The 25,827-nt window shown below is 43.5% G+C and overlaps 1 protein-coding gene across 2 annotated transcripts in view; it reads right to left on the bottom strand.

The window, feature by feature from the left end:
* Window positions 1–880: 880 nt before the first annotated feature.
* Window positions 881–25,827, bottom strand: part of HNRNPUL1 (heterogeneous nuclear ribonucleoprotein U like 1) — a 329,125-nt gene continuing 304,178 nt past the window's right edge. For both annotated transcript variants that reach the window (XM_033955122.1, XM_033955123.1), the window contains exons 14-15: window positions 21,894–22,496; window positions 881–2,621 (exon numbers count right to left, since the gene is read on the bottom strand). In XM_033955122.1, coding sequence (XP_033811013.1) covers window positions 2,505–2,621; window positions 21,894–22,496 — 720 coding nt within the window. In that variant the 3' untranslated portion in view covers window positions 881–2,504. The remainder of the gene's footprint in view (window positions 2,622–21,893; window positions 22,497–25,827) is intronic.

The following is a 25,827-nucleotide window of genomic DNA, read 5'->3' as shown; positions in this document are numbered from 1 at the left end:
CTGCAAGGCCAAATCTAGGCCCACAGGAGCCTTCTTGTTTTTAGATGGTTCAATGCCAAGTCAGACCTCAAGAAGTCCCCCAATGTCAGTGCCAAGAAAGCCGGTGGTGAAGGGGAGGAGTGGTTCATGGCTTCTGTAAGCAGTAAAGTCAAGCCGGGATGCTGAGGGTGCCACAATGAAAAGTGTTTGTTTTCTTCATCACCAGCTGGGAATCTTTGCAGTCTTACAGCCTACTCTAGTTTAAGTCTGCAATTGCTTGAGAGTTGTTACTCAGTGGTTTACCTTTTATTTATTTTTTTTAGGAAGTGTGAGTGTGCCCCTGCTTGGTGCCAGAGAATAAATGTAATTGAAGATTTTTATTCATTTTGGTCATTACAGCTGATCAGTTTGTGCATATTCAGAAAAAGTGAAACAAATATTTCACAACATGACAGCTAAAACATTGGTTTCAATTACCTGGTCATGGCGCACCATAGAAGCTTAACAGCATAACTGATTGTGGGTTAGCTAGTCTTTTAACTATTTTGTTTTATTGCAATTCTTTGCCTTTCCTTTTTCAATTTGTCTTATAGTATTGAGTGCAAAACAGGAGAATGACATTACAACTTTTCTAAGAAATATCGTTCTTGCCAGCTCCCCATTTGACAGGATTCAAAAAGCTAAATAGACCTTTGGGAAAAAGCAGAATCCAAAGTGCAACAAATGTAAAGGCAGCTGACCTTAATTTTTTTTTTTTTGGTGTGTGTGTGTTATATATAGCCAAATGTGATACTAAAAAAACAACAACACACACACACCACTTTTTAGATCACAATTTCCACAAAAAAGGAAAACTTAGAAATAAGACCAAAAACTACTAAGAAAACAAGCAAGCCAATTGTGATGTCAAAGAAAATAGAATTCATAATACATAAGCGATTTTTTTAAAGTTCAATATTCACTTTTTTCAAATACAAAAGCTGTTACAACTTAACACAATAAGCATGTGCGAAGTTTACAGAACTTGGACATTGTATAAAAGTTACACACTTTAGATGATCTTTCCCCTGTATTAAGCAAAGGAATCATTTATCCTGATGAAATATTAACAGCGGCTAAACCCACAGTAAAAAGTTACATAAAATTCTTTAAAAAAAATCATAATTACCATAAAACATGTCTTTCCACTATCTTATTTCCTTAAATGAAGTAAAGGACAGAACATTTGCATGTAGAACTTACAGAAAACTTGGAGAGAAAACAGGAAGGCAGGAGGAACTCAATTAAGTCAGATTTGGCTTGTAGCTATTTTAGATTGGGGATTGGGAAACAATCAAACTTATAAACAGAAAAAAAGGGATTGGGAGAAGATGAGGAAGGTTGAACCTTATTGATATTTTAGATGCCATCATTTTCCAGTGAAATAAAATGTTTCAGTCACAAATTGTTGTAGTTTCCTCTGGGAGATGGTAAGGACATGCATACGCAGTACACAAAAAATGGAATAAAGCAAGGTATACACATTTCCAGCTTTCTGCTACATGCTGCACACCAATGCTACTTTGCTATGAACTAGTCTCAACTGCTTTCTTTTGGCTGATGCAACAAGATAAAAGAAAAAGGATTCAACCTTAAAAATCTAAATTACACAGAAATTATTTTAAGATCCACTTTCACAAGCAACATTTGTGTACCCTCCACTACCTTTACCCTAGTTCACAGCTACATATTGTTAATTACTGTAACATAATGGTGGACCCAACATAATAACTGTGTAGAACTCTTCCAACCCTTCAAGCTAATGCTGACTACAATTCAATTTACAGGCCAGGTGAGTTCCAAGGATGACAGTTGTCCCTACATGCTGTTTTGCTGTCATATAACTAATGATCTTTGGGAATGTTTTGCCTCCACTGACCTCTCCCCTCCATAACAGAAGATGATCTGTTTTCAAAACCATATGAAGGATGGACAGACATATGTAGTAAAACAAAAACAAAAACCCCCAACACAAACCCCCACTCATCCTTAGTATACACAATTATTTTTGTCACCTAAGGACCCTGATATTCACTGCTATTTGAAAAAGTAAGAGAGGCTGTCTTAAATTTACCAGGTAAGCTATCCAGATTCTTCTGGTGGCCATTTTGTGTCTGAATATTCAGTGCTAGTACTTGCTTAGGTATATACACTGAATACCCAGGCAACGTTCAGTCAGTGGCAGCCAGTTTTTACCAAAATACTGATCATCACTGACAAGTTTTGGCTGGTCTCTGAGATGGGTCACATAGTAGCAGGTTGAATACCAGCTTGGAAAGAGAGAGATGTGAGGGGTAGAAAGATAAAAATCAAAAGGACATAACCTGACAACTACAACAGTGGGTAAAAGGATTTTCTTTTCCCAAACCTCCGCTTACTTCTACCCACCCTATGGTTATCATAAACAGCCGCTCAGTCATTTTAATCCAATAGACTGTCCATCTGTTACAATGTCCCAGTCCCATGTTGTCTCCATTCACGCTGCTTCATTGGGTACTGGAGCCTCCTTGTGAGCTGCCTGAATAACTCCCATAATCGTAGCTGGGATAGTAGGGGCTCCACTGGCCCTGGTTCTGATAGTACTGATTCCACTGTTGTGCATACTGAAAAACAACAAATATATACATCTTTACTAAAAGTGCCCATTAGACAGCATGCATAGAGGATTGTAAATGGACCTCATGTTCTGCTTGTAAAGCATTCTTGCAGCAAAAACACATCATATAAAAATGAAATGTGGCTATTCTGTTCTCTTAGCCTGAGAGGATAGGAATCCATTAGTACTTAAGAGCAGCAGAGTTCCCATGAGCATAACCTGGTGCAGAGCCCCCAACAGAAAACTTGTCAGTGCCATGACCAGACTTGGTATCTGTGAATGAAGGCTCATGAGGTCTAAATTCCATATTACAACTTTTGTTCCAATTGAGCTGCAAGCTTAGAGTATCAAAAGAAAAACTGTTGTGTAACAAACCCCCTCCCAAAATAAAAATAACAAAAACAAACAATACAAAACAGCAGTACTGAAAAGACTTTCTTTCCTTCAATCCATATCTTCAGATAAAGTCAAAGAATGTCTACACTTCTCCCTCCGTATTCGCTGTTTCGATTATTCACGGTTTTAGCTTTCTGGCTCCTCCCCCCAAATTACATCAGCTTGCATAGAGAAATTGCTGATTCCAAGTGTTTTCGATTATTCACGGTTTTAGCTTTCTGGCTCCTCCCCCCAAATTATATCAGCTTGCATAGAGAAATTGCTGATTCCAACGTTTACAGAGAAAAAATTGCTGATTCCCAGCATTTTCTTCATCATATTTTGCCTCTCGTTCAGGAACAGGCCAGGTCTCTCACCATGTTATTTGTGGTTTCACCATATTCACGATGGTTTTTAATAGAAAACAGCAAACACATGAAAAAGTTATTTGCGGTTTTTCTGTATCTGCGGTTCTGTTAATCCCCTATCCCAGCGAATACAGAGTAGAGAGTTTTGCGGGGACAGAAATCCCGCCTGTCCCTGCCAGGATCTTCTCCATCCCCACAAGGAATTACCTCCACCCCCGCCTGTCCCCATAAAAAGCAGCAATTTCTTCTGACAGGATCATCAATTCCACAGTTTTTGTGTTTGCACTGCTGTTTTCCTTGTGGAATCTCTTTGGTGGAACCCTTTTGTTGTTTTCTGTTCAGGTAATTAACTTATAAACCCCCTCTTTTACTAAGGCTGACGTGTCCATTATATTTTATGGACAAACCCTGATTCCAAAGCCTTCCATCCCCGTGGGAGTCCCGTTGGCTAGAGGGGGGTCCCCGTGGGAGTCCCGTTGGCCAGAGAGGGGTCCCCGTGGGAGTCCCAGGGGACTCCCGCGGGACCCCCACGATCCCCGTTCCCGTGCAGACCTCTAATACAGAGGGAGAAGTGTAACGCAAAAGTAAACGCAAAGTTACTTACCTGGGGCAGGTATTTGAAGATAGTCTTTACATGTAGTTGATATCATCCAATAGAGCCCAAATGGAAACACTCTCCAGCTTGTTTATAACATTCACCATGCATGTATCTTTCTACCTGGCACTGTCATGCAGGATCTAGCCCAGGGGTGCCCAACACGTCGATCGCGATCGACCGGTAGCTCAGGAAGGCAACGTGAGTCTATCGCAGAGCCCATCCCGGGCTCCGTGATAGACTCGTTTTGATGTCCCGATCTACCGGGCCTATCAGCCTTCCTCTCCCCAACGTCAACCGGGCATCCACTTTAAGCTGTTTTTTTGTCATTTCGGGGGGGGGGGGGGAGGGGAGCGTGTGGCAGCGGCAGCCTGAAAAAGAAATCATCCTGGCCGGGGTCGGTGTCATGCTCCGGAGCTTCTACAGTCTTCCTATCTCCCTCTCCCTTCTACCTGCTTCCGGCCACACCCCCTGCTCCGCGGCTCTCTTCGGCAACTCAGCAGCAGCGATCGACACAAGCTTCTGACGTCGGGGCCTACCCTCTGCGAGTCCCGCTTGTTTCAACTTCCTTTTTCCACAAAGGCGGAACTCGTAGAGGGAAGGCCTCGATGTTGGCAGCTTGTCTTGATCACCGCTGCTGACGAGTTGCTTAAGAGAGCCACGTAGCAGGGGGGTGTTGCCAGGTGCAGGTAGAAGGGAGAGGGCCAGATGCAGGACTCGTGGGTGAGGGAAAAGAAGAGAGAGAGAGAGGGGAGGGAAACAAAAGGAAATATTTCATACTGGGCTGGGCCGGAGTGGAGGTAGGGTGGAAAGATTCTGGCTACAGGGTGCAGTAACAAAGGAAAAGGGGGGAAAGCTGAAAATGGAGATAGTGACACAAAGAAGAGAAAGGGTAAGCAGGACCTACTGAATAAGGATAGAGATACAGAGGGGACATGAAGAGGAGGTGAAATAGAGACATAGAAGTAATGCTGAAAAAGTGTGGGGGGGGGGAGATAAAGACATTGAAAGGGCAAATGGTGAACATGGGGTAAAGACAAGGACAGAGACAAATGAAGATTCTGAAAAAGTGGTGAGATAGGGATATAGGTGAGATGGACACAAAGAAGGGTGATGCTGGAAAATAGGTGGATGGTAATTCTGACAGACACAGAAGGGAAATGCTGGATCAAGGAGAGATGGGGCACAGGCTGGATGGAATGAGGAGAAATGCCTTGTTGGCCCGGAACTTCCTCTCATACGTCAGAATTGACGTCAGGGAGCGGAATGCTGGTCAGCGTGACGCTTCTGCAGGGAAAGCTTGGGACGGCGGTGGCTTGGGGGCTGTTCCCCGATGGCGGGGGAGGGCACGGAGAAAGAAAGAAAGGGGGCAGACAGGGAGACAGAAAGAAGGGGGAACAGGGAGACAGAAAGAAAAAGTTGGGGGAGAGAATGAGGTCTGGAGGAAAGGAAACATACAGGAGGCTGAAAGAAAGGAAGAAAGATTGGATGCACAGTCAAAAGAAGAAAGTGCAACCAGAGACTCATGAAATCACCAAACAGCAAAGGTAGGAAAAATGATTTTATTTTCAATTTAGTGATCAAAATGTGTCGGTTTTGAGAATTTATATCTGCTGTCTATATTTTGCACTATGGCTCCCTTTTACTAAACTGCAATAACGTTTTTTAGCGCAGGGAACCTATGAGCATTGAGAGCAGCGCGAGGCATTCAGCGTAACTCCCTGTGCTAAAACCTACTATTGTGGTTTAGTAAAAAGGGAGGGGGTGTATTTGTCTATTTTTGTATTTTGTTACTGAGGTGACATTGCATAGAGTCATCTGCCGTGACCTCTTTGAAAAAACCCGGAATATGAATAATTAACATTTTCTCTGCCTTTCAGTGTGCTTTGTGTTTTTTTTTTAATTTTATTGTTGGTAGATCATTTTGACTTAGTCATTATAAAAGTAGCTCGCAAGCCCATAAAGTGTGGGCACCCCTGATCTAGCCAATCACATTTCTAGCTTAGCTTATAGAATTCATGTCCAAAAGAGATGAAAGAGGGTATGCAAAGTCTATGCACCCTGCTGCCTTTGGTTAAGGGGCTGGAGGAGTTACCGTACAGCGAGAGATTAGAGAAACTGGGCCTCTTCTCTCTTGAGAAGAGGAGACTGCGAGGGGTCGTGATCGAAGCATTCAAAATACTGAAGGGAATAGAATAGTGGTCTGAAACTCGTGGCCCGGGGATCACATGCGGCCCGCCAGATACTATTTTGAGGCCCTCAGTATGTTTATCATAATCACCAAAGTAGAATAAAATAGTTTCTTGATCATGTCTCTAACTATAAATTACAATATTATTATTAAGACTTAACTCATGCAAAATTGTCATTTCTTTAATAAGACATTAACTATTTTTTTCTGAGGTCCTCCAAGTACCTACAAATCCAAAATGTGGCCCTGCAAAGGGTTTGAGTTTGAGACCACTGGAATAGAATTAGTAGAGAGACAGACTGTTCACCCTCCCCCAAGGTAGGGAGAAAGAGAGGGCACTCTCTAAAGCTGAAAGGGGATAGATTCCGCACATGTAAGGAAATTCTTCTTCACCCAGAGAGGTAGAAAACTGGAACGCTCTTCCGGAGTCTGTTATAGGGGAAGACACCCTCCTGGGTTTCAAGACAAAGTTGGACAAGTTCATGCTAAACTGGTGAGACTGGACTCATTTGGAGCACTGGTCTTGGGGCCGCCGCGTGAGCTGACTGCTGGGCAGGATGGACCACTGGTCTGACCCAGCAGTGGCAATTCTTATGTTCTTATGTACGAGTAAGTAATTTGCTTACTCCAACAACAAGCAGGCTACAAACAGAACTCCCTAGCTACAGCTACCTTTGGGGGTTTTAAAAACCTATTCCTGGGGTTATTTGGGGCACTGATTCAGAAAATTGCATTGGATAGACTGTTAAACCAAAAAACAATTACTATAGAAGTGTCAATGCAAATGAAACAACAAATTCACTTCTGAAGAAATACTCATAAATATTCATACAACCTATAAATGCCAAGCCTCTAAGGCATAGAAAAGAGCTATTTTTAATGTTTTTTGCTCTTTTATGTACTTTTATACTTTTTTTACATTAAAGATAACTTTTAAATATTTCTGGAAAAATTCAAAAAAACATCCTATGATGCAAAGAGAAGTGCATAACTTATTCATAAAAGCACTTAGCTTAAATGTTGAACGGCACTGCATTCAAACCCAACGGGGCCGCCGTTTCACCTGCGATGGCTTCGTCAGGGGAAAAGCATACACAGTGCGGAACAATTGTGTCCAAATTCCTTAATGAACCTTTACTCAAAAAATGGCGTCAGTTTCAAAAGACGCTGAGCCATTTAAATACCCCTATCAAAAGGACTGTTGGCAAAAAGCCGTGTCTGACGTAAACAAGGTGATCACGTTTTTCACGTTGTTTACGTCAGACACGGCTTTTTGCCGACAGTACTTTTATGAATAAGTTATGCACTTCTCTTTGCATCATTGGATGTTTTTTTGAATTTTTCCAGAAATATTTAAAAGTTATCTTTAATGTAAAAAAAGTATAAAAGTACATAAAAGAGCAAAAAACATTAAAAATAGCTCTTTTCTATGCCATAGGCCAATGATTGAGATCTTGACCGAACTCCTCTATTCAGCATTGTTTGCTTGAATATCGGTCTCTGAGGCTTGGCATTTATAGGTTGTATGAATACTTATGAGTATTTCTTCAGAAGTGAATTTGTTGTTTCATTGGATAGACTGTATCAGCTCTAATTTCTTAGATATGGTTGAATTTATTAATTTTTTCACCGCTATTTAAAAGATCTCTTCTGCAGAATTGGGATGTCATAACAAGCTTTCTTTTTTGAATGGGAAATTTATGTAAAATTACCCACTTTTTTGTGTATGATGACCTTTGTTTCACAACTATTCGTCTACTTCTTTTCCTATAATGCAAACTGGCATAAAAATATAAAGCTCAAATGACAAAATTGCCTTTGTCTGTTATATTACATAATTATGTGCAGAAAATTTAGATTGTAAACATGGTTTCCTTAGACTACATAAATTTGTATTTCAAAGGTTTCTCAACATGATCTGTTTAAAACAATTGCACATAGATTTAAATTCTAGCGGGTTTTCCAACTTTGTCTTCCTTTACCTGGTTTGTATTTTTGCGTACACGTTAGCAGATATAGTAAGAGTGTTTACATATTTCCAACTATAGTTTTACATCCAAGACATTGGATTGTAAAAGGTAAGTAAAGCACAGTTACTTACTGTAACAGATGTTATCCGGAGACAGCAGGTAGATATTCTCACATGTGGGTGACATCATCCACAGAGCCCAGTACAGACAGTGAAAAGCGTAGTGTCACTTTAAGCTTTGTGAAGCTTTGAAACTGCATGCGAAAGTGCCTTCTCACCCATCATCGGCTCACGGTTCCTCAGTTCTGTAAGCAAGCTAAGAAGCCAACCAGGGAAGGTGGGAGGGCTGCAAGAATATCTGCCTGCTGTCTCCGGATAACACCTGTTACAGTAAGACCAAGCAGGCAGCATATTCTCACATGTGGGACTCCCAAGCTTACTGAAATGGGATGGAGGGAGTGTTGACCATTAAAAGAATACATTTTGTAATACTGCTCGGCTGAAGCATCCTGTCTGGAATAAGATTCCAGACAGTAGTGCGATGTGAATATGTGAACTGAGGACCAAATAGCAGCTTTACAGATCTCATCAATGGGAGTGGAACATAAGAAAGCAATTGAAGCTGCCATAGCTCAGATCTCAAACCCAAAGTTGTAGCCCAGCCTGAGCATAGCAGAAGGCAATACAGGCTGCCAACCATGTGGAAATAGGTCTCTTGGTTACAGGCTGGCCCAACCTGTTAGGATCAAAGGAGATGAACAGTTGAGGAGATGTTCTATGTGGCCAAGTCCACTGTAAGTAATGAGCAAAAGCTCATTTGCAGTCCAAAGTATGAAGAGCAGTTTCTCCAGGGTGAGAATGAGGCTTGGGGAAGAACACTGGAAGCACAACTGATTGATCTAAATGAAATTCCGTGACTATTTTCAGTAGGAATTTAGGATGGGTGCGGAGAACTACTAAGGGTGGGTGTACTTGAGCGGAAGTGATGGAGATTAGAAATACCACTTTTCAAGTGAGATTTAAGATGAGCTGAAGACATTGGTTCAAATGGAGGCTTCATCAGTCTAGTGAGAACAACATTAAGATTCTAAACCACTGGAGGCAATTTGAGAGGTGGTTTGATATTGAAAAGTTTTTTCATGAATCTGGAAACAAGGGGATGAGAAGTCAGATTTATTGTTGACTGGCCCATGAAAAACACTGATAGCACTAAGATGAACTCTGACAGAAGTGGTTTTAAGACCCGAGTTGGATAAGTGGAGAAGGTAATCCAATACTGAAGATATAGAAGAAGATGTAGCATCCTGATGATAAAGATACACCACGTTGAAAACCGTGTCCACTTATTTATTTATTTAAAATTATTTATATAACTCACCTATCCACAAATCTAAGTGGGGGAACAATAAAAACATGCATAATCATAATAAGAGGTAAGACAAATACAGAGCAACAAAGGACAACAAAACACAACTCTCTCTCACACTGTTGTCTGACTAGCGCCAAAAAAACGCTCAAATAACAGTTTTCATCCCTTTCCTAAAATGCCAGAGAATATTTGATTGGCGCAATGTCAAAGGTAAGGTTTTCACAGTGCTGAGCCTTGCACAGAGAATATGGATTTGCGATTCCCCGTATGCGTCACGGCTGCTAATAAAGGAATTTCAAGTTTCAAACTGTTTGAAGACTGTAGCTCACGAGTAGGACAATGCCACTGCAAAAGAGAATGGACATTTGACGGGCAATTATGCTGAAGCACCTTAAACGTCACACAAAGGACCTTAAATTTGACCCAATACCAACAGGTAGCCAATGAAGCTCTTGAAGTATCAGAGTAATGTGATCGAATTTTGAAGCAAGTACAATGAGGTGTGCAGCGGCATTTTGTGCCAACTGCAATGCACGCAAGGCACAATAACCAAGTAGAGGTGTTATCATTAACGTGATGACGGTTTTCTGGATGCATGTAAGATGAGTTCAGGATCAGAAAGATCAGTATCAGCTGAGGTCATCCCGAGAGATACCAAGCTGTCAGGTACAACGACTGAAGGTTAGGAAGTAAGAGAGACCCTTGATTCTGAGTGAGAAGAGATGGAAAAATCTGCAGAGGAAATGGATCTTTGACATTGAGCTGAAGGAGAAGGGAAAACCATGGTTGCCTGGGCCACCGAAGAACTATGACTAATATCTTGAATATAAGAGAAATTGGCGGAAAAGCATATAGAAACTTGTTTGTCCAATTCAGGACAAAGGCATCTGTCTCTAGGTGATGAGGGGAGTATTGTCTGGAACAGAATTGAAGCAGCCTGTGATTGAGAGGGAACGCCAACAAGTCTATCTGAGGAATCCCCCAAAGAGAGAATATTTGACGCATATCTCCTTGAGAGAGGCATATAAAGTATGGTTGGCTATAAAATAAACCAGGTGTATACCTGGCAGGGCCTCCGCGTGTGCGGATCGCCGGACTTGATGGACCGAAGGTCTGATCCGGAGATGGCGCTTCTTATGTTCTTAGTTGAAGAAACCTGCTGAGTTTGTCAGCAAGAGTATTCTCTCTTTGGACATAAGACTGCTTTGAGGAATATGTTGTGAACTATAGCCCAGTTTCAAATATTCTCAGCCTCTTGACATAGAATGAGAGAACCTTCTTCTCCTTGTTTGTTGATATAATATATTGCAACTTGATTGTCTGTGCGTATTAGTAGGACTTGACTGGATATAATGTGTTGAAAAGTCTTGAGAGCATTGCGAATGGCCCTGAGTTCCAACAGATTGATGTGGTATTGTGGCTCATGGGCGGACCACTGACTCTGCGTGTGAAGACCATCAAGATGAGTTCCCCAAGCATATTTGGATGAGTCTGTGGTCAGAACCCTTTGATGTGGAGGGATTTGAAACAAGAGCCCTTTGAAAAGATTGGAGGAATTCATCCACTACTGTAAAGATTGATGAAGTGATGTGACTAATCTCTTGTGAGAGTGGGATGAGAGCTTGAGACCATTGAGATGCCAGGGACCACTGAGGTGTCCTGAGATGGAGCCTCGCAAAGGGGGTAACATGGACTGTGGACACCACATGACCTATTAGGATCATCATTTGTCTGGCTGAGATGGACAGAAGATGATAAACTTGATTGCAAAGTTGAATTGAATTGTCTTGTCTTTGCTGAGATAGAAACGCCCCAAGTTGAATCGTGTCTAGCAGGGCTCCTATGAATTGAAGAGTCTGAGTGGGTTGAAGTTGAGATTTGGGAAAGTTGACTTCGAACCCCAACTGCTGAATAAACAATCGTTGACTGAGTTGCGGAGAACACCCCTTGAGGAGTCCTTAAAGCTGCTGCTGCCACTACTACTAGGCACTTGGTGAATACTCTGGGTGAAGATGCCAACTGAAGAGTAGAACTTAGTACTGAAAATGTTGATAGGCTACCTGAAACCTTAGAAATTTCCAGTAGGCTGGATGAACTGGTATGTGGGTATAAGCTTCTTTTAGATCCAGAGAGCATAGCCAATCGTTTTGATCTAAGAGAGGACACAGAGTCACTAAGGACAACATGCAAAACTTTTCTTTTACTAAGAATTTGTTTTCAAGTCTCTGAGTTCCAGAATTGGATGAAGACCTCCCGTATTCTTTGGGATGAGAAAATACCGGGAGTAGAAGCCCCAATTCTTTTGAGCAGGAGGCACTATCTCTATAGCATTCAGATGGAGTAGGGATTCTATTTCCCAAAGAAGGGACATCGGCTGAGGGTTGAAAGAGGACTCTCTTGGAGGATGATTTGGAGGTGTAGTGATGAAATGAATTTGAGAACCCACAAATCGATTGTTATCAGCGTTCAACATTGATGGTATAATTGGAGCTGACCTCTGATTGGCTGAGAGAGAGGGACAGTGGCTATGCTCTCCATGAGCACGTCAAAAGGACTAAGCAGGCTTTTGAGGAGCTGTTGGCTGAGATTTTTTAGGTCGACTTTGCTTTGGTTCTTCTGCTGAGGTGTACGAAAGGCAGAAGGTTTAGCAGAATATCGTCTCTGATATAAGACGGTAGGTTTAGATGATTGTGAAACCGAGGAAGGCTTAGTCTTCGTTCTGACCAAAGAATTCCAGCTCTTTTCATGTTGAGTCAACTTTTGTGTAGCTACCTCAATAGAATCACCAAAAAGCTCTCCTAAACAGGGAATGTTTGCCAATCTGTCTTTGAGGTCGATGTCCATATCTGAGACTCTCAAGCATGTTAGGTGTCTCATAACCTCTGACATAGATCAGTGTTTCAAGTCGGTCCTGGAGTACCCCCTTGCCAGTCAGGTTTTCAGGCTATCCACAATGAATATGCATAACCTTGATATGAATACACTGCCTCCATTAGATGCAAATTTCTTTCATGCATATTATAGCTAAAGAGATATATGATCAAGAAAGCACAGTTACTTACCGTAACAGTTGTTATCCAGGGACAGCAGGCAGCTATTCTGACATATGGGTGACGTTATCAACGGAGCCCAGATGCGGACAGAAAACTGAAGAGGAGTTATGTTGAGAGGTACCAAGCTGTCAGGTGTAGAGACTGCAGGTTGGGATGAAGTAGAGATCCTTGACTCTGTGTAAGTAGAGAAGGAAAAACTGATAGAAGGTATGGCTACCTGCTGAGTTGAAGTAGAAGGGAGTACCAAGGTTGTCTCGGCCACCGAGGAGCTATCAGAATCATGGTGGCATGATTGTTCTTCAGCTTGAGGATAAGATGGAATGCATACAGGAAGAGATTTCTCCATTCTAATAGAAAAGCATCTGCCTCGAGGCAATGAGGAGAGTATATCCTGGAGCAGAACTGAGGCAGTTTGTGATTGTGGGGAGATGCAAAGAGATCTATTTGAGGAGTTCCCACTGAGAAAAAATATGATGAAGAGGCGAGGAATTGAGTGTCCATTCGTGAGGTTGCAGAAGACGACTCAATTTGTCCAGACAGTTTTTCTCTCCTTGAATGTAGACAGCTTTCAGGAAGGTGTTGTGAAGGATTGCCCAATATGAAAAGTCCCTCACTTATTAGGGTTAAATCATCAGTCTGTGTATTTCTTGATCAGTCTAAATGTAAAAATTCTTCATTGGATTCAAGAACTGACCACCAACTCATCGAACATTAGTTACTTATCCTTTATTGTAGTAAAGTTGCTTGCCCCAACAATTATGTGCCCGACGGGACCCGTTTCGCCCAAACAGGCTTTCTCAAGGGTTCCAACAGGGAGCACTATATAATACAAATATAAATATAAAAGACATTTTAATACAAAAAATGTGTTATAAAATATAATGTAACCCTAAAACTGCGTGTTAACTCGTAAATTTCTCTAAACACATTTTAAATACACAATCTTACATAAATCTAAAATTTTACAACTCAGAATTTAATATTTAAGATATAATATATAATAAACTACCTCACTTTCTGTCTTCTATTTTTTGTGGATTTAAGGACTGCCCAATCCCAAACCATCTTAGCTTGTTGGCAAAGAGGGAGAGATCCCGTTCTTCCCTGCTTGTTGACATAGTACATGACGACTTGGTTGTCTGTTTGAATGAGGACTACTTCGTCGTGAAGAAGATGTTAAAAAGCTTTGAGAGCATTGAAGATTGCTCTGAGTTCTAACAGATTTATATGACAGATGATCCGGGCTGGACCAATGGCCTTGAGTACGGAGACTGTCGAGGTGAGCCCCCAAGCGTAGGTCAAGGAATCTGTCATGCGACCCTTCTGATGAGGTGGTGTCTGAATCAGTAAACCTCTGGAGATATTGGAAGAGAGCATCCACCAGCGGAGAGACTGTCTCAATGAAGGAGTGACTAATGTGTCGGGAGAGTGAAGTCTGACAAAAGGAGTCACGTGAACTGTCGAGGCCATGTGACCTAGTAGTATCAGCATGTGTCTCGCTGAGAGTGAAGAGCAGAAAGACACTTAATGACAGAGCTGAAGAAGAGCATCCAGACGTTGTTGAGGAAGGAATGCTCTGAGTTGGATAGTGTCCAGAACAGCCCTGATGAACTGTAGATTCCCCGATGAACTGTAGATTCTGAAAGGGCTGAAGCTGGGATTTAGGAAAGTTGATTTTAAATCCCAAGCTTTGTAGGAACCACGTAGTCCGTTAGGTCGCTACAATAACCCCCTGAGATGTTGAATCTTTGATGAGCCAGTCGTCTAGGTAGGGAAAAACCTGAAGACCATGGTTCCTTAGAGCTGCTGTTACAACAACTAGACACTTGGTGAACACTCTGGAAGTTGATGCCAGGCCATAGGGTAGCACTCTGTATTGATAGAAACATAGAATATGATGGCAGAAATGGGCCATCGGCCCAACAAGTCTGCCCACTCTATGAACCCTCATCCTAAGCACTTCCTTGAAGTGAACCCACATGCTGATCCCATTTTTTCTTAAAATCGAGCACGTTGCTGGCCTCAATTACCTGAAGTGGAAGATTATTCCAATGATCAACCACCTTTCGGTGAAGAAGTACTTCCTAGTGTCATCATGAAATCTCCCACGCTTGATTTTTAACGGATGCCCCCTTGTTGCCATAGGTCCTGTAAGGAAACAGATGTCTTCTTCCACCTCAATACGGCCAGTAACATATTTGAACATCTCTATCATGTCTCCCCTCTCTCTGCGTTCCTCGAGAGAGTATAGCTGCAACTTACCTAGACGTTCTTCATATGGGAGATCCTTGAGGCCTGAGACCATCCTAATGGAGCTGAACCAACTCCATTCTCAGCACATCCTTTTGATAATGTGGCCTCCAAAACTGAACACAATATTCCAGATGAGGTCTCACCATGGACCTGTACAATGGCATTATAACTTCGGGCTTCTGGCTGACAAAACTTCTACGGATGCAACCCAGCATTTGTCTAGCTTTGGATGATGCTTTCTCTACTTGATTGGCAGTCTTCATATCTTCACTGATGATTACTCCTAGGTCCTGTTCTGCAATAGTTCTTGCTAAGGTCTCACCATTCAGGGTGTAAGTTCTGTGTGGATTTCTGCTACCAAGGTGCATAACCTTACACTTTTTGGCATTAAAACTCAGTTGTCAAGTTGCGGACCATTGTTCTATTAAGTATAGGTCTTGCGTCACAGTGTCTGGCACGGTGCTTTTGCCCATGTTGCACAGTTTAGCGTCATCGGCAAATAATGCAATTTTACCTCGAAGTCGCTGAGACAGGTCTCGTACAAAGATATTAAATAGGATTGGGCCCAAGACTAATTCCCCACCCGAAATCTGAGGTATTGATGGGAGGCCAGTTGAATGGGAATGTGAGTGTAAGCCTCCTTGAGATCTAGAGAACATAACCAATCGTTCTGATCTAGAAGGGATGCCAGGGACAGCATGCAAAATTTTTCTTTGACTAAAAATTTGTTGAGAGCCCTGAGATCCAGAATGGGTCGCAGATCGCCCATCTTCTTTGGAACTAGGAAGTAACGGGAGAAGTAAAAACCCCTGCTCTGCTGTTTCAGAGGAACTTCCTCGATGGCATGAAGATGAAGCAGAGCTTGAGCTTCCAGAAGAAGAAGGGCGGATGGATGGATGGATTGGAAGGATACTCTCTTGGAGGAAGCTCTGGTGGAACCTGAGTGAAAGGAAGAGAGTACCCTTCCCTGTTTACTGACAGCACGCAGCGGTCGGATGTAATGGTCTCCCATCAATGGTAAAAATGATGGAGACGACCTCCTATGGGGGGGGGGGGAAGGTAGGACAGAGGCAGAACGATGGAGGTTATGCTCTGTTTGAGACAGTCAAAAAGGCTGTGCAGCCTTAGGTGCAGCAGAAGACTGAAGTTTCTGTTGCTTATGCTGCTGTTGTTTCTTGGGGGGTACTCGAATGTAAAGAGCCACCCTTGGAAGATAACACCTCTGGAAGGATGGAAGAGGTCGAGAAGGTTTTGCAGGAGCTGGCTTGGGCTTTGGCCTGACAATGGAAGCAAAAGATTTTTCATGCTCAGACAACTTCTTGGTGGCAGCCTCTATGGACTCAAAGAGATCATTGCCCTCACAAGGAATATTAGCCAGATGGTCATGAAGATTGAGGTCCATGTCAATGGTGCAAAGCAAGGTCAGGTGGCGCATCACTACCGAGAAAGCAGTGACCCTGGAAGTAAGTTCGAAGGCATCATAAGAGGACTTACCCTCTCTTCCAGGAGGTACTGTGGCATAATCTCTGGAATGATGGGTCCTCTTCAAAGAGGATTCTACAAGGAGGGATTGGTGATTTAGTTATGAATTCTCAAAACCCTTACAATGTAGTGTTTTATACCTCAATTCCAACTTGCCTGGAACAGCAGGTATAGCATAAGGAGTCTCCAGATTTCGTTTCAAAATTTGAAACAGAAGCTTAAGAGGAAGCTTGAGTGACTCTGCAGGAGGTTGAGGCAGATGCATTTCTCCTAAATACTCCTTAAGAGTATTTAGAACCAGCGTCCAATTTAAGATCCAGGTCGTCAGCCATCTCACGAAGGAAGGAGGAGAAGGACAATTGATCCGCCAGAGCATGGCCTTGAGAAGGGCTCGATGACCTCGAGGCGCCTCGAGTGGAGAACAAAGGTGAAGCCTCTCTGGAGTATTGGTAACCCAAGGAACAGACAGACTTGGAGGAGGCATTGGAATCAGTTGAGTCCTCAGGGTCTGCAATCGGTGACCTCAATCGAGTTGGAGGCCTCAATGAGCTGGAAGGTCTGGACTGAGGCCTGGATGAGGTAGGCTTTTCTCTGGAAGACCTGCACCTCGAGGGATGCCTCGATCGATGACGAGAATGCTGCCTAGAAGTAGGTCTCGGGTAAGATTGAGGAGACTTTGCCCTATGCTTGGAAATGGGCAGTGCCGCAGGTGAATGAATAAGGCTAGAAGCTGTAGATCGAAACCCCATAGACTCAGTGGTTTGGATCGAGCAATCTCGAAGCATTCCCAAAGACTCGGCTCCTTGTATGGAGTGAGGATTCCTGGCGAGACACTCGCAAAGACTCGACTCCTTGCATAGAGTGTGTAGACTCAGCTCTAGGCACAGGCAGGGACTCGACCTCACGGGAGACTGCTGATTGCTCAAGCTGGATGGCAGGAAGCAGAGTCAAGGCAGGGCTGTATTTGCTCAGTAACTAAACAAATTTCTGCTCTAACATGGTCTGGACAGAAGCCTGCAATTGTGGATCCGAGTCTGAAACTGGACCACTTGCTGAGGGTAGAGGTTCCGGTAGAAGCATGCTTCAACTTGGAGGATTGATGCTTGGATAGCTTGAGGACCACCGTGGGAACCTGCTTAGGTATCTGACCTGAGGGAAGCTCAGGGAAAGATAAAGCAGGTGTACTTGAGGCCAAAGATGATCTGAATGAGGAAGGTCTGATGAGACTTGAGGTCGGAATCGTGGAAACAGGAGGCCCCCTGTTGACTGCTTGACTGAGTCGGAAGTCGAGGGTGTTGCTGAAGAGTCCATCCTGAACAGCTTTTCCACTTGAATCTGACGACGTTTTAGGGCTTGAGGTTGAAGAATATAGCACAGCGCGCGCACGACTTTGGACTATAGTTAGGCCCGAGACAACAAAGACACCAGCGGTGTGGGTCCATAAGGGATATCACACGCTGGCACTGGCTACACTTCTTAAAGCTCGTGACTGGCCGGGACATAGGAGGGAAGATAGCCATTGTGAACTCAAAGCCCGCAGGCTGCGGGCGCGCGACCCGTCCCACCAGTCAACCGACGAAAAAATAAAACTTTTTTTAACAGAAAAGACAGAGCAATTTGCAAAAGAAAATAACACAAACCGTGGTGAAGAGAAGGCACGAAGCGAACGAAGTTCAGCGCAGAGCGTCAAAGTACAGACTTCTCGGCTCTACGGAAAACTGAGGAGACTCGCCCTGTGCTGGGCGGGAAGGCACTCGCGCATGCGCGGTGTGGCAGACTCGAAACTTCTGAATTTCTTCAAGCAAGTCTGCTTGCGAGGCTGTCCGCATCCGGGCTCCGTGGATGATGTCACCCATATGTGAGAATAGGCTGCCTGCTTGTCCTGGGATAAACTGGTTTATTTTACTTTTGTGATTATGATAAACATACCGAGGGCCTCAAACTAGTACCTGGCGGGCCTCATGTGGCCCTCGGGCTGCGAGTTTGAGACCACTAGTCTAGAGGCACATCAACCCAGAGTTCCTGCCAGGGAAGTACTGGTAAAAGGAAAGACACTTGGAAGTCTCCAAGTGTTTCCTATACAGCATTTTCTTTCATTTATCTTTCTCAATTAAGCACACAAAGGAAACCTTAGTTTAATATAACCAGCATGAGCCAGTTCAGGAGCCACTGGAGCTGTGCAGCCAAGCATCCTCCATTACATTACATTTCTATTCCGCTATTACCTTCCGGATCAAGGCGGATTACATATGGAGTCCTGTCACCATCCACTGGACTGTGCTGACTGGACATTTCTAGGAACATTACAATTTTGTTGGTTAAACATTGGGTAAAAATAGCTGGATAATTCCAGGGACGTTACAATTATTTTTGGTTACAAATGAGATAGGGTAGGTGGATTATTTCCGTAGCATCCCATCCCGGAGGTGGATAGGGCTACTCTGAAGTCGCCAGTGGTGGACACGGTGGTCTCGGCGATTGCTAAGCGGCATACCATGCTTGTTGAGAGTGGTTCTGCCTTATGGTACTCTGAGGAGCGTAAGTTGGAAACCATTTTTAAACAGAATTTTAATGGTCTCGGCCTTGGAGCTCCAGGTGGTTATTTGTGGGGGGCTGGTGGCTCATGCCATTTTTTGGTGGGCCGAGCATGTCCTGGATCTTGAGTCTGATGACTGGTCCTTGGTGGATCAAGAGGTGGCCCTTTATGACTTGGTGTGGACATCTGCCAAGTCTGTTTTTGGAGTGGCTGTGCGTTGTACCTTGTGGCTTCGCACTTGGTTGGAAGATGCCGTGTCCTAAACTAAGCTGACAAAATTTCCCTTTCGGGGGTTCTTTTTATTTGGAGGCCCTTTATGACTTGGTGTGGACATCTGCCAAGTCTGTTTTTGGAGTGGCTGTGCGTTGTACCTTGTGGCTTCGCACTTGGTTGGAAGATGCCGTGTCCTAAACTAAGCTGACAAAATTTCCCTTTCGGGGGTTCTTTTTATTTGGAGAGGATTTGGATAAGTTGGTTCAGACTCTGATGGACTCTAAAGTGCCCCACCTGCCTGAGGACCATGCCCACCCGGCGGCTCAGGGGCAGCTGCGGGAGTTCTGCCGCTACCACCCTGGGCGTGTGGCTGCTACTTTTCTGGCTTCTGGATTTTCCTGTGGTCATTTTTATCAGCGCATGTAGTCTTTTCACGGGACCCGTCGGGGGGCTGGGAATCCCTCCGCTGGTTCTCCCGCTGCCCAATGACTCCTTGCCTGTGCCCCCTTTGGTTCTGGTTAATGTCCGGCTATGCGAGTTTTTTTCCCAAATGGGTCGCGATCACGTTTGATCAGTGGGTCCTGGAGGTGGTGCAAGACGGATATGCTCTGGAGTTTGCCCGCTCTCTGCCAGATCATTTTCTAGCTTCTCTGTGTCAGGCAGCATGGAAGACGCAGGCCTTTCGCCAGACCCTTCAACGCTTGCAGGTACTCAATTTACTTTGTGGTGCCCAAGGAGAACTTTCGGCCCATCTTAGTTTTAAAGGGGTTCAACAGGGCTCTCAAAATACCCTCTTTTCGCATGGAGACGCTGCGGTCTGTCATTCTGGCGGTTCAGCCACGGGAGTATAGACTTCTCTTGATCTGATGGAGACCTACTTGCATGTTCCAATTCGAACCTCCCATCAGTGCTTCCTTCGCTTTGCGATCTTGGGTCCACACTATCAGTTCTGCATGCTTCCATTTGGTCTGGCCATGGCACCCCCCATCGTTCACCAAGGTTATGGTGGTCGTCGTGGCGGCCTTGCGAACAGAGGGCATTCTGGTGCATCCCTACCCGGACAACTGGTTGATTTGTGCAAAGTCATTCTGGGTCATGGCTCAGGTGGTGGAGTTCCTGCAGTTGCTGGGGTGGGTGTCAACCTTTCCAAAAGTCAGTTGGCCCCATCTCAGCGTCTGGAGTACCTTGGGGTTCTATTCGACACCTCCTTGGGGAAGATCTTTCTTCCAGAGGCCCGGGTAAGCAAATTGCAATCTCAGATTCGCCTGCTTATGGCATTCTGGTGTCCTCGGGCGCATGATTTCCTCAAAGTCTTAGGGTCGATGGCAGCTTCCCTAGTCATAGTGAGGTGGGCGCAGGTTTCTCTTCAGTATGCTCTGCTTTGGAGGTGGTCGTCCCAGAGGCACAGTCTGAATCTCCCTGTTCCTCTGTGGGGCTTTGCGCGCTGCAGTCTTCGTTGGTGGCTCCAGACTTCCCATCTTGTTCAAGGGACGAGTCTGGATCAGTCACAGTGGACGGTGCTTCTCATGGATGCCAGTCTCCTCGGTTGGATTATTGTAATATTGTTTATTTGGGGTTACCAAAAAAGACTTTATTAAGACTCTGATTAGTTCAGAATGCTGCGGTCCGTTTAATATTCGGTCTTAAGAAATATGATGTTAGTACTTTTTATGCCAGACTGCACTGGCTGCCATTTGGGGCCAGTGTTTTTTAAGTTTGGGTGTATTTGTTATAAGGCACTTTTTGGATTATTACCCTCTTATTTGGTATCCTACTTAAAACTTGTCATATTCAATAAAATGTACCAGAAATTCAGGTATATTTATCTTCCCTACCCCAAGGGCCTGTCATTATAAGACTTTTTCGGGCAGGACATTGGAGTATCAGGTAGGGAAGATGAATTTCTGGATGAGCCCGTTGATTGTTCAAGCCTATTCTTATTTTACATTTAGGAAATTATTAAAAACTTACTTATTTGATAAACAAGAATATTGATTTTTATTATTTATGATGGTGTTTTTATAGTTCAATTATTTTTAACTTATGTTTAATTGATAGCAATGTATCGAAATTGTATTTTAACCAATGCTGTTGTATGTAGTAGTGTATTTTCGAAATTGTATTTTCTACTGAAATGTCTGTTTTTTGTTGTGAACCGCCTAGAACTGTTGGTGGGACGGTATACAAGAAAATAAATTATTATTATTATTTATGTACTATTTCACAGTTTTGTTTCAGTCTCCACCTACTGGTCATGATGAGACATATACCCACTTGTAAGATACCTATACAGGTCTGGAGAGGCTAAAAGAAAGTAAATTAGCAGGTAAGAACCTAATTTCTCCTTCTGCACTGGTTTGATATAGAAGCCCACCTGTCCTTGGAGGAAAAAAATTAAAGCTAGCCTGAAGCTCCCCTAGTAGAGCACCAGTTTTCAATTTTTAGATCAGGTTTTGAAAGAGCTGTAGTACATAGTCCAGCTACGGAATACAGTTGCAGTGATACAAGAGAGGAGCAAAAAAATATCCCTGCAGGCAGTTGCAAATGAAGACTAATGGTACCAGAAATAAGCTCTAGATCAGAGTTGAAAAGCAGAGAAAGAAAATACTGGGTAAAAAAAAGATACTGGTCACTTAGCACACCTGGAGAATCTGCTATCTAGCTCAGTCAAAAAAACAACTCATACTTGCCCTGTCCCTCCCTCAAAACATTTACCACAGAATGATCAAAATAAGTTTCTTAGCCTAATCCTGTATACAGGGTTAGATGGGCAGAATCAGAAAAACTATTTTCTTGCACAATACGGTGATACTATGGGGAAGTAACTAGGGAAAAATAAATATTAACATATGGCTCCACTTGTCCCATCATTTACCTGCTGATACTGGTTATAGTTGGGCTGACTGTAGCTCTGTGCTGAAGCTGGGGCAGATGCTGGAGCTGGAGGAGGGGCAGGAGCTGGGGGTGGAGGTGGTACAGGAGCAGGAGCTGGAGCAGCAGGAGCAGTCTGAGGTTGACTATAGCTCTGGTTGTATCCACTGTAGTTCCCATAATTGTAGTTCTGATTATAGCCGCTGCCACTGCTACCACTCTGACTGTAGCCGCCGCCACTATTCTGACTGTAGCCGCCGCTGCCACTGCTTTGACTGTAGCCACCGCTGCCACTGCTGCTCTGACTGTAGCCGCCACTGCTCTGATTGTAGCCTCCACCGCCACCGCTGCTCTGACTGTAGCTTCCACCGCCGCCGCTGTTCTGATTGTAACTGCCACTGCCACCGCTGTTCTGATTGTAGCTGCCACCGCCGCTGCTCTGACTGTAGCCGCTCCCACTCTGACTGTAACCACCACCACCGCCACTCTGACTATAGCCACCACTGCTGTTCTGATTGTAGCCACTGCCACCACTGCCTTGATTGTAGCTACTGCCTCCACTGCTCTGATTGTAGGGTGTCTGGTTATAATTCTGGCTGTAACTAGACTGAAAACAAAAATTAAAGTTATTTCTCAAGCAAGCATTCAAAATGAGCATAAATGTGGGTTAAATCTAACTACAGTATATCTATCAGATTTAATTTATCAATAATACATGGCAAACTGCTTTGGGTGAATCTTCTCATAAAAAGGCGGTTAATAAATATAAATAAATAAATAATAATCTCTACAGTTCTGTGGAGAGAGAATACCAAAGGCCAACCAAATTTCAGCTATGGCACTTAAATTAGTCTAAAATCCTTTTTCTGTTCGGTTTTGGCCAAAAAATTATTTTAATTTTTGGCCCAAAATGATCATGTGTTTTCAGTGTTAGCTGAAAATTTGTGCTTTGTTCCATTTGTCTCTGTCTCCCTTTCTACCTCCCCCCCCCCCCCCCACCAAATAGAAATTGTCTCTCCTGATCCCTTCTCCCCGAATGCCTCTCTCTTACAATCCCTGGTGGTCTAGTTGAGGCAGAAGTGATCCCATTACTCCTGCCCATTCAGGCTCAGCTCTCAAATGGTTGTGATGACTGGGGCATCGCTCCTAACTACACTACCAGGGATTATGATTATAAGGTAATACTGGAGGAGGGGGTTTACACACTTTAAAATAAAAAATAAAAAATTACTACTACCATTGCTATTAATGCAGTTATGATCTTGAACAAATAAATTATTCTGATACAAAATTTTAGCAGAAATTTACGTCTCTAAATTTGGGATAAGCTCTTTAGGATTTAGCCTATTTGTGGAGTCATGTCATCAGCTGCTGCTCCAATTGTGGCACAAAGTCAGCCACAGTAAAAACACTGTAGCTTCTAGTTTCAGTTTTCATTAGCTGAGGTCCATGTGTGTGAATGCCATTTTGCTTGGAAGTAAACTATGGTTTCTCATTATTTAAACTGTATTCTGGCTTGGATACTGTGGGTTTAGCAGAGGAATACAGACTGCAAGTTTGGAAAATCCCCAGCAACCCTAACTGATTGACATGCACATAGCCAAACTTGAACTTTCTATTTCAGCTAAAACCAGGTTATGAGTTTTGGCTGCAAGTTTGGTTCTGGCCAAAAGTTTTCAGATAGTGTCAGTTGACCTCTAGTTGCTTCCTCCTCACTTCCACACCAATATTTAATGAGCAAGGATGCTACTACAGTTTACATTTCAGGTGCCCGAAAATTCCTTCCACTTTATGAGGACATTTTGAAACGTTTGTTGAAAAAGCAAGTTAAACAAAGAAGTCTCCAAATCAAGGGCTATACACTTAATTCAGAAAGCTTCCAGTTTTTTTGTATCATAGAAAAATAGCTTACGATAAAATTGGAAACACTCGCAGGACTAAGTGTATAGCCCTCGAAAGAGACTAAGTTGTTTAACTTGCTTTTTTACCAAACTTTTCAAACCACCTTCGTATTTCAATTGTCACAATAGCTGGGAGCACAGCAGCAATGCAACTACTTAATACTTTAGTTTAAAATGACAAAAAATTCCATACTACCATAAAACAGGTTGCTGAGAAAGCATGATTACTTACCGTAAAATTTATTCTCCTAAGTTGCCAACACTCCCACAATCCCATTCTGGTTAGCTTGGAGGTCACCCACATGTGAGAATAGGCTGCCTGCTTGTCCTGGGATAAAGCACAGTTACTTACCGTAATAGTTGTTATCCAGGGACAACAGGCAACTATTCTCACATGTGGGTGACATCATCTACGGAGCCCGGATGCGGACAGCCTCGCAAGCAGACTTGTTTATAGAAACGTAGAAGTTTCAAATCTACCACACCACGCATGCGCGAGTGCCTTCCCGCCCAGCACAGGGCGAGTCTCCTCAGTTCAGATAGCTAGCAGAGAAGCCAACCAGGGGAGGTGGGTGGGTTGTGAGAATAGCTGCCTGCTGTCCCTGGATAACAACTAACTGTGCTTTATCCCAGGACAAGCAGGCAGCCTATTCTTACATGTGGGTGACCTCCAAGCTAACCAGAATGGGAGTGTTGGCAACTTAGGAGAATAAATTTTGTAATACTCTCTGGCCAAAATAGCCATCCCGTCTGGAGAAAACATCCAGACACTAGTGAGAGGTGAAAGTATGAACCGAGGACCAAGTGGCAGCTTTGCAAATTTCCTCAATAGGAGTGGATCTGAGGAAAGCTATTGAAGCTGTCATGGCTCTGACTTTGTGGGCTGTGACTCAACTCTGTAGATAGTCCAGCCTGGGTATAGCAGAAAGAGATACAAGCAGCCATCCAGTTGGAGATGGTACGCTTAGAAATTGGATGTCCCAACTTGTTCGGATCGAAGGAGACAAAAAGTTGAGGATCAGTTCTGTGTGGTTTGGTGCGTTCCAAGTAGAAGGCCAAAGCACGTTTACAGTCCAGAGTATGAAGAGCTGATTCTCCAGGATGAGAATGAGGTCTTGGAAAAAACACTGGAAGTACAATAGATGGGTTGAGATGAAATTCTGAAACCACTTTAAGAATTTTGGATGAGTAAGGAAGACCACCTTGTCATGATGGAAAACTGTAAAAGGTGGATCAGCAACTAACGCTTGCATCTCACTGACTCTTCGAGCAGATGTGAAGGCAATGAGAAACACCACTTTCCAAGTGAGATACTTCAGATGAGCCGTAGACATTGGTTCAAATGGAGGCTTCATCAATTGAGCAAGAATAACAATGAGATCCCAAACCACTGGAGGCAGTTTGAGAGGAGGTTTGACATTGAAAAATCCTTTCATAAATTAGGAAACCACTGGATGAGCAGAGAGGGACAAATTCTTCAGACTGGCGGAGGCAACAAAAACTAGAGGGAATTCAGAAAAATTGAAGGGAGACAGATTCAGAACAAATGCCAGGAAGTTCTTCTTCACTCAGAGGGTGGTGGACACCTGGAACGCGCTTCCAGAGGATGTGTTAGAGCAGAGTACGATTTTGGGTTTCAAAATGGGACTGGACAAGTTCCTGAAGGAAAAGGGGATTGAAGGGTACAATTAGAGGGGTACTATTCAGTACAAATGCTTTAGAATAATAGATCATTTACAGGTCATTGACCTGGGATGCCGCTGCGGGAGCGGACTGTTGGGCATGATGGACCTATGGTCTGACTCAGCAGAGGCGATGCTTATGTTCTTATATGTTCTTAATAGGCTGATGAAAAGCAGCAAGTGCACCGAGATGGACTTGAATGGATGTAGACTTGAGGCCAGAAGTAGACAAGTGCAAAAGATAATCCAATACAGAAGCTAAGGAGGTATCTCAAGGCTCCATGTCATGAGAGATGCACCAAATAGAAAATCTAGTCCATTTTTGGTGATAGCATTGTCTAGTAGCAGGCTTTCT

This window comes from Geotrypetes seraphini, chromosome 8 (assembly GCF_902459505.1).
Source record: "Geotrypetes seraphini chromosome 8, aGeoSer1.1, whole genome shotgun sequence".
Lineage (NCBI taxonomy): Eukaryota > Metazoa > Chordata > Amphibia > Gymnophiona > Dermophiidae > Geotrypetes > Geotrypetes seraphini.
Note: the sequence above shows the minus strand (reverse complement) of the source record. Positions and strands in the feature narration are given on the sequence as shown.